The sequence below is a fragment of the Antrostomus carolinensis genome, unplaced genomic scaffold (genome assembly GCF_000700745.2).
Source record: "Antrostomus carolinensis isolate BGI_N321 unplaced genomic scaffold, ASM70074v2 scaffold54548, whole genome shotgun sequence".
Taxonomy (NCBI): Eukaryota; Metazoa; Chordata; class Aves; order Caprimulgiformes; family Caprimulgidae; genus Antrostomus; species Antrostomus carolinensis.
This window is the reverse complement of record NW_010333388.1, coordinates 1-9,045: the sequence shown is the minus strand read 5'-3', so window position 1 is coordinate 9,045 and position 9,045 is coordinate 1. Positions and strand designations below refer to the sequence as shown.

The 9,045-nt window shown below is 38.1% G+C and overlaps 1 protein-coding gene across 1 annotated transcript; it reads right to left on the bottom strand.

The window, feature by feature from the left end:
- Window positions 1–2,050: 2,050 nt before the first annotated feature.
- On the bottom strand, window positions 2,051–8,500 carry NUP42 (nucleoporin 42; the record flags this gene model as incomplete). Its single annotated transcript, XM_010173834.2, is given in 7 exon segments — window positions 2,051–2,088; window positions 2,091–2,654; window positions 2,790–2,874; window positions 4,517–4,603; window positions 6,450–6,526; window positions 6,855–6,949; window positions 8,251–8,500. Coding segments are annotated over 7 exon segments (1,196 nt in total), but the record flags the coding sequence as incomplete, so codon positions are not given.
- Window positions 8,501–9,045: the final 545 nt, after the last annotated feature.

Below are 9,045 nucleotides of genomic sequence, written 5' to 3'. Positions count from 1 at the left end.
AAGGCTTCACAAATGAAATACAGGAAAGGGTATGGCATGTTGTAGACTGAGCTCAGGCAGTTATGGAATTCATCTGACAAGCCACAAACACTTGTTTGTTTGTTGTTAAATACTAAATTTTTACAAAAATGAGTTTAACAAAATGGGGGATTTCTGCAACTTACTGTGGTGTAATGGGTTTTGGTATGTTCCTCAGTCCCTGTGTCAAAATCCAAGTAACTGGCACAAACAGTCCAGGGCTAAGTGAGCCCTGACAGATGTATGTGTCTTAATTTGTGCAAGTCTCAGTACTGCCCCAGAGACCCTGCTTGGAAAAACACATTTCATAAGAATTAAATAAAACTCTGGGCCAATGTATCGGTATTTTGTTTGTGAGTTGCAGGAAGCCTGTGCCGGTCATTAACAACAATAATAAAAAGCAGATGACTTATTTAATCTATAAAACATCACCAGAAAAATCCATGTAAGTAACCCAGTGCTATAACACAACACATGCAAGTTTCTGGTACAGCTACACTGAGCACGTGGACTGAGGAACCTGGATTTCTATGAAGCCTGCAGAATGCCTACCCATGGCCTATCACTGTAAACTTTAGATTTGTTCATGCTGTTTTAGCAAGCCACCTTCTGGGATGTGATGGTAGGAACATAGCTGTAATGGTTTTAAGTAGGACCATGGGTCGATAGCAAGAAATGAAATGTTATCTTCAAGTGTTAATGAAACAATCCGTTTGTTTATGTTTTCCTGGTTTTGGCTGGAACCGAGTTAATTTTCTTCCCAGTAGCTGGTGCAGTGCTGTGTTTGGGATTTAGGATAATAACATTCATACTAAGCTGATATTTTAGTTGTTGCTGAGCAATGTTTACACTAACTCAAGGACTTCTCAGCTTCTCATACTGCCCTGCCAGCAAGGAGGATGGGGGTGCACAAGAAGTTGAGAGGTGACACAGCCAGGACAGCTGACCCAAACCAACTAAAGGGGAATTCCATTGGTGTTTTTTTTTTTTTTTTTCCCCCCCCCCCCCCCAATTCTCTCTCCCATCTCACTGCAGGGGCGGGGCGGGGATGGACAACTGAGTGAGGGTCTGTGTGCTGCTTAATTGCCAGCTGGGGTTAAACCACAACAATGTATATCTTGGAGTAAACTTTTGCTTTCCTCTTAAACGTCAGGTTTGGTAATTCTAAACAGTTAATGGGATGGCTTGGTCAAGAACAAATGTTCTCTTCACCTGCCTCTAATACCTCCTCTGGAAGATTTCTACCCCTGCATGATAATATCTTAGCAAAATATATGCCTTAATAGCATTATTTCAGAAAAGGTATTGCTAACATATGCACCCATCAAGTTTTGAGAACCAGACAGCATAATGCATTAATTCACATAAATGTACTAAGTAGTTTTGCAATTGCCAAAACTTTCTCTAAGAGGTGTCAAAATAGCAAGCCACAAGCTCCTTGTTAATGAACGCTGTCAAAGCTGTCCTTCCCCAGCTGCACTACACTAATGCATGCACAGTGACCTCTAGCAGAACAACTAACACAAGCTGAACTGCATCCGCTGGGAGATGTAACTGACTCCTGGGTGACAGAAGCATGCAGCTCAGTACAAACCACACAGGAGCCCTCTGTCTTCAAAAACAACTGTCAAAGGCTGCCTGAACCCTTTAAATAAGAGGCAAAAGACAAGGTGGTCCAACAACAAGCAGAATTGGCACTGGATCCATTTCTTTCTAGCATTCTATTCACAGTAGGCCGTGAATACCTCAGTGAAGCATTCTTACTTTTGACAAAGCCTTTTTAATATAGTTTTTGCCCAGAATTTCACAGTACAAAATATAAAAGGGAACTTTAAAGTTTATTTTCATTAGTTCATTTTTTGGATGTAAAAGGTTCCAAAATAACTAGGGTATGATAAAATACAATGTTCAAATGTTTATACCTGTAGGTTTACTACTGCAGAAGACTTAGAGATGAAACGAAAATTAACTCAAGTGGAAGCATGCTATTGCACACCTCAACAATTTTGTGGCTGAGTAATCAGAGAAGTGACTAAAACATGTTATTTCGGAATAAACTTAAAAGTTCTAAACATTTAAAAGCTCTAATGGTGGTGGCTTAAGAGGAATCTTTCCCATTGTAAACTTTTTTGCTTCAAATTGTTTCAACTCTTCAGCTGATAAGTCACCCTTTGGTGTGAATAATTTTTCTGATGTAGTACTGTTTGTGACTGCAGAAGACGCTGATGTTATGTTAAGTCCAGAGGCACTGGCAGTCTGTCCAAATAAAGTACTGCTTGAATGTGAGGGTGAATCTGACACTGCTGCATTAAAAGCTCCAAAGGCTGTAGGCAGAGTGGTGCTTGAAGAGGTCACAGCAGAAGAATTGCCAAACCCTGAAAACCCAGAAGTTCCAAAACCGCTAGCTGTTTCAGAAGTTTTAAATGAGAAGGAGGCTGCAGATGGAGCTGCCGGGCTGCCAAAACCAACAGAATGGGATACACTAGGAGAGGACGTCACACCAAATGCAGGACGAGTACAACCAGCAGATGAGCTCCCAAAAGCAGGGGTGTTTCCAGATGATGCACTGACAAGACTGGAACTTGTTTTAAAGGAGAAACTGCTAGCACTGTTACTGCTGCTGTTCACAGGAAAGCCTGCAATTATAAAATTTATAAAAAATGTTAGAATGTGCATACCTGTGATACCAAACCATTGCTGTATTTCAATAAAGCAGAAGAAGAAAATCTCAAGAAAATGTTTAACTGTTGGTTCTTAATGCAGGCACTTACTTGACGACCCAAAGCTTGAAGTTTGCTGTCCTCCAAATCCAAAGGAAGGCAATGGTTGAGTGACCGTGTTCTTTAATTCAGATAGCTTAAAAAATTCCAAACATATACATGAAAACTAGATTCCAAAGCAGGGAAGTGTCTTTCAATAAATACTGGAAGAAAAGTAGAGCTGCCCAGTCCGATTTAATACAACTTAGACTAAGTTAGACACTGATCTCTTTCGACACAACTGCATGCTCTTGCAGCTATGAACAAAATGCTTTAAGGTTATGTGCTATTCTCTGTAAAACACTCAAGAAACACAAAATATAAAGCCCAAATACCACTTCTTCACCTTCAGGACTGAACATACGAAGGGGTATGATCGTATAATGCACTTCACGTAGACTCCACCTAAATCAACTCACTCTGTCCCCCTGATTATTTAATATTGGCTTTAACTCAATAATTCTTTTCCGATACATCTCGATTCACAAATCTGTTACCTTCCCAGGAACAACAGCTCTTTATATCTTCAAATTTTATCCAAACTCTTTCTCTTCCACCTATCTATCAATTTCTCAGTCTGGCATTACCAAAATTCCCTGTTTATCTTAAGAGAGCCTGGAGGACAATTCTGGTCTTGTCTGCTGATTACACCTTGGAAGAATCAACATCAGCACACGGAAGAAAAGGTGGGGTGGATATTTGCCTCTTACTATACATGTACTCAACTGCATACCAACCTTAAGCTATGGTTACTTTCACTTGGCTTGCAATGATAGTATTCCAAACCTGGGATCCAGCTGCTGCCTTGCTAACATGGAACCATCCTGATTCACTGCTTTCCTTAGTTAACTAAAGGTTTTCGTAACACAGTCCTGCAATTCACTGATTTCACGATTCCAGAGAAAGGTGGATGTAAGACCCAAAACTGTGTTTACAGACTTTCATGTTCACCTGACTCAGGCAGTGATAGAATATGCAGTCACATTTCTATCACCTATAAAAAAACACATAGACGGGGAGATGGGGCAGTGTTCAAACTGCAATCATTACTCTCTTACGAAATTCCTCCTTACACCCTTTCCACTTTCTCTAATGTTCCCAGGAGCGTTCTAAGATTACTGTCAAAGTCTTCATCCTGCCAGTCAGCCAAACACTTTCATGCCAGATGTTTTTCAAGGCTGCAGTACCAGAATATAACACATCGTAGTTGAGACTTTCAAAACAGTTCATAGATCTACCATCAAATTGCCAATGTATCTAGGAATCAATCATTTTCATGTCTCAGCTATTTAGGTGCAAACAAGGATGCTCTAAAAGAATCATGTATATTTGGCTGTAAAATGGAGTGCTCAGCAATCTTCAAAGCAACAACTATCACCTATTTATACAAAGTTAGTAGAAGTGCAGTTAAATACTTTGATAACAGCTGAAGATTCTATGGAATTTAGGTGTTCCTGCTCCGGCAGGGAGATTGGACTAGATGATCTTTCGAGGTCCCTTCCAATCCCTAACATTCTGTGATTCTGTAATATTTGCAAGATCTCTTAATTAAAAATAAGGTGGCATATTACAACTATCATGTCTTAGAAATCTTTGTAGCAGAAATTAACACTGACATTTGCTGGACAGTTTGGTGGGATGCGTCTTAAATAACGTGAATTTAAGAAAAATACTTGTCCAAGATTAATTTAAAAAATGGCATAATGAACAGAAACATTTTACCTTTCATGGACACTTACCAAAGCTGCTTTTGTTGATGCACTTAAAGCTTTCAACTGAAGCAGCCGATTCTTCCATTGTTTCGCTAACTCTTGGACAGAATTTATCTAAAAACAGGGGAAAAAAAAAAAAAGCATGTTTTTGTTATTGGTGAAGACTTAAAAAAAATGAAAATATGGTGATCTGACAACTAGACTGAGAGGAGGTTTCTAAAATTAGAAAAGAAACTTCATTAAGCCAAGAAGACAAGATTTTCGCTTTCCCAAAACTTCAAGGTGATAAGCTGAAATTTGTGTTATTAACACACAATTCCTTTCAGTTACATATTGTCCGCTTAAGTGCTCACTCATTAAGCTGAAGTCCTAAGATTTGCCTGAGCTTCTCCCACATTTTCAGAAAAAAAATGCCTACTTTCAAAACATTATAATTCATAACACTTTAATAGTATCACCCTGAAATATTCAGCTTTGCAGAAATTAACTTATTCAATTTAAATCAGCCCCTTCAATGTGATCCAACAGATTACTGCACAGAACATATGCAGCAATAAACAGTACCTGTGTCTGTCTGATGACCATGATTAAAGTTTTAAACAAGAAACTGGAAAGTCATTGAATAAATTTATCAACACACCTTATTTTAAGCCTGACCTAATTTAATTTTCTGTAAAAACTAACCTATTAAAACATATAATGTCCTGTAAGAGTGGAATGAGTAATCTCTTTGTAAATAAATTCCTTAATTTTTCAAAAGGGTCTTACATCACAAACATCAATAATTCTTTTGTGTCTAGTCACATGCTGGAAGATCACGTTGCCTGGTATCAGCTCTTGTACAACAGACTGGAAAATTCAGATTTTGACCCAGTTTAAAAATAGAAACACACGCTTTGGAAAAGACATGCTGTTCTTAGACATTCTGTGAGAGAACTGTATCATACAATAATCATCCATATACTGAGACTTTCAAAAACTTGCATTCAATGCTTCAGTGAGACCATAATTATTATTTTTTTAATAGCCAGGCACAGTGCATTGTATAATAATTTCAGTTTATTTTTTTAATTGACATTTTTAAAAACAAAACAAAATTCTCTTCTGTCTCTGAAAATGCAATTCTGTTAATTTTGAACACATGAAGCAAGAGTGGTGACAACAGCCATTCCTTCTGTAACAGAGAACCAAGGGGAAGAGGAAAGATTGTGATCCAGCTTGACTTAGTTTGTACATGTGTCTATCCAATAGCCTATTTCCTTTTCTAGCACGACATTAAACTGCACTAGCTTCCTTGATCTTGATAGAACTATGAGGGACAAACAATACAAATAAATTTATATATATGTATATAAAAACATATATATTACTTCCTTTCTAGAAATGTGTATACTCCTTTAAATGTATCTGCTATATTCAGCATTAATTCCCTCCAATGAAGGTATGTAAAAGAAAAAGGTCCAAGAAACTTCCTCAGTGTTCTACCAAAAGCACTCTACATCCAGCTATAACAAACTGACTAACAGCACATGAGACATTAAACTTTTGAGACGGGACTCAAATAACTTCTAGAAATAACACAAGAACAGGGACAAGACTAAGACAAGGAGTGTCTCGACTGAGAAAAGACCATACATTTAAATCAGACTAGCTGAAAGTCTATTGCCACCACTTTTTGTAGGAGCTGATGTGTCAAGACGTTTAGGCCACCAGTTTTAGAAGCCCAAATCTGACAGTTTGAGCCTGTGATCTCAGACAGAAACAGGAAGTTAGAGTAGAGCACACAGACTAGCAGGTATTTTGCATTCTATTTGGTGCACAGAAATTACAAAATATTTTGGCATTCTGAAAATCTCCTAGAGTTTGGTAATTAAATGAGTCAAGAGTTGCCACCTGAAGAATAGTAAAAAGTCCTATTCTGAAATGTGTCTACATAAGTCAGCATTTTGAAAATACTTACATAGTTCTGAATGTTATTGTTTGCTCTGCAGTTATAATACTCCAGGTGCAACTCTTCCGGTGAGAAATCTGTAAAGCCTGTAAAAAGAGGAATAATAAAAAACCTCCAAGAAAATATACTAATACTTTGAATTGCCCTCTCTAGTTACCAAGAAATAGGTCTTGGTACGTTATCTGTAATAAGTCAGTCACATTTGGGTGACACAAAAAAGATTCATTACAGAACTTCAAAGATGTGAATGTCCAAAATGAATTTGCCAATACTCCAATCCAATACTCCTTTCTGTTGCATGACAAAGCAAATCATCACCTCGCAAATGGCTCCACAGAGGTACAACAGTGTGGACAAGTGTAAGAAACATCCTAAATAGCAGCAAGACATGGCAACACTAAAAACATTACTCACCCGAGACATTCGGCTTTTCTTTCATCGGTGCATAAGATGAAAATATCCATTGTCCTGAAGATTCCCAAATTTCCATGTCTTTCACTACACATTCGCTAGAAAACAAAACAAAATAAAACCACAGATGAAGGTGAAATTATATGGTCAAAACAAAACCACCAGAAGCAATTGCATAGTTTGAATCCAAAGTCAGATTCAAGTACCTGCTACTGTGAAAATTAATGAAGTGTGATACTAGTCAGAACGAACAAGAGAAGCACTCAGTTCTCTGTGGAAAAAATGCAGTTATTCAGCAGGTTACATAAACATCCCTTCAAAGCAGTTTACTTATCATCTAACTAGCAAGTAAATCAAAACAGATCTTAAGAAAAAAAATCCCAAAACACACAAAGTACTTTTTAACCCTTGTATGGCATATGCTGTCACAGGATTTTCCCTAAAGCTGTAGATCGCAATACAATTTAAAACCTTCTCAATACTAAATGATTTTACAATGTGAATGAACATGCACTGTATCAAATAGTAATTTTTTTTTTTAAAGTAAGAAAAAAGATAGGAAAAAAGAGACATAAGTGTTCCATATAAGTTTTTGGAAAAGAATCCAAAGCATAAAAATCCAGACATTGCAAAAGCAGAGAAAGAGAAGCTACATCAACAAAAGTAAATCCAAATGTAAACAATCAGTGAAGGGTAAAAACTAAAGTGGGCAAGTGGACACTACATAGTAACAGCCAAACAAAGACTTTAAGTAATTCAGATGTTTGTAACACAATATACATTAATCTTTGAGAGGCTGAATAAATAAACTGTTAAGCATTTTCTTAATGTAATCTTAAAAAAATAATGGAAAGTGGTTCCAAAACCTTGCTTGTTGCTTCTCATCACCTGCCCTGTAATCGCCTTGACCCTGCTGGTCACTGTCAGCTGACTCTAACATACACGCACGTGAAACCAGGTTTCAATAGTTTTGCTATTGGCAGAACAAGTTATCTTAAGTGTCAGGAAAAACTAAGTCAAATATTTCATTTTCTCAAAGAGGGTTGTTTTTTTTTTTAAAAAAAAAAATAAATGGCTGAAATGCTGTCCAAGGGGCTCTGACCCCTTATTTTCAAGTACTAAAATCTTTGTTTCCTTCATTATCCTCCTGCCCACAACTTAAATACCATACCATCTCACTAACATCACAGCTATCTAGCTGCCCAACCCAGGTTCAAAACAAGGAAGGTTTTCTTCCCATGCCAGCATAACTCAAGGGAAACAGGTGTAGTGTTTTCTATGGTCCTTACTACACGTTCCAGCTCCCCCCTCATGATCCCATCCTCTGCATTATCTCTAGTCAGTAAATTTTTAAACTGCGCGTTCCAAATGCTTTCAGTGAGACAGGACTGTAACTTACAGAATTCTCTCCTCTTCATCTTTATAGCCATCAGCAATAGTTTGATTGTTTGTTAACACAGAGAATCTGTTCTGTGAAAAGTCTGTACTTCTGCTGCTGCCGCCTGATGATCCAAAATCAGAGGAGTCAAAAAATCCTCTTCCATGATCTCTGCTGCCACCCCACGTATTAGACTTAAAGGTAGATGGCTGGATAACATTAGTGTACCTCTGGTTAGCAGTACCCCATCCTCCTCCTCCTCTGCTAGTACCTTCCAATTTAAAAAAAAAAAAGAAAAAAAGCCAACAACAGAAATTTAAAATCATTAAGGTATTAAACAATAGAACATCAACAAAACCTGTAGGTTAATATTATTATATACATTATTACATATATTACTACTCTTATGGTGGCAATAAGAAGTTTGAAAAGAAAATGTAGGCTTTTTTCGAAATAAGTTAACCTAATTATTTAGTGAGCTTAACCTAGTGAATGACGCAAGGTAGTTCTGGAATCAAAGGTAGATGTGACCTCCTCCTCACAGCACCATGCCCGTAACAACTCGGGGCACTGCAGAGAGAGCCTGTCTCTGTGTCGCTTACGTGATTTCACAAAGTAACTACCCTGGCAGAAGAAAGTTAAGTTTAACTGGCGGTACCTTTGCACTCGGGGCTCCTGCCTACAGAGCCACAGCAGAGGCTCTGCCGGACAGTAACGCCTCCCAGGTTAAGTTTTAAGACCTTGGCCCCGTCTGTGCGTGTTACAGGCACGGGCCGGCGCCCCTCCCAGGCACAGCGGTAGGGCCGGGGGCCGACT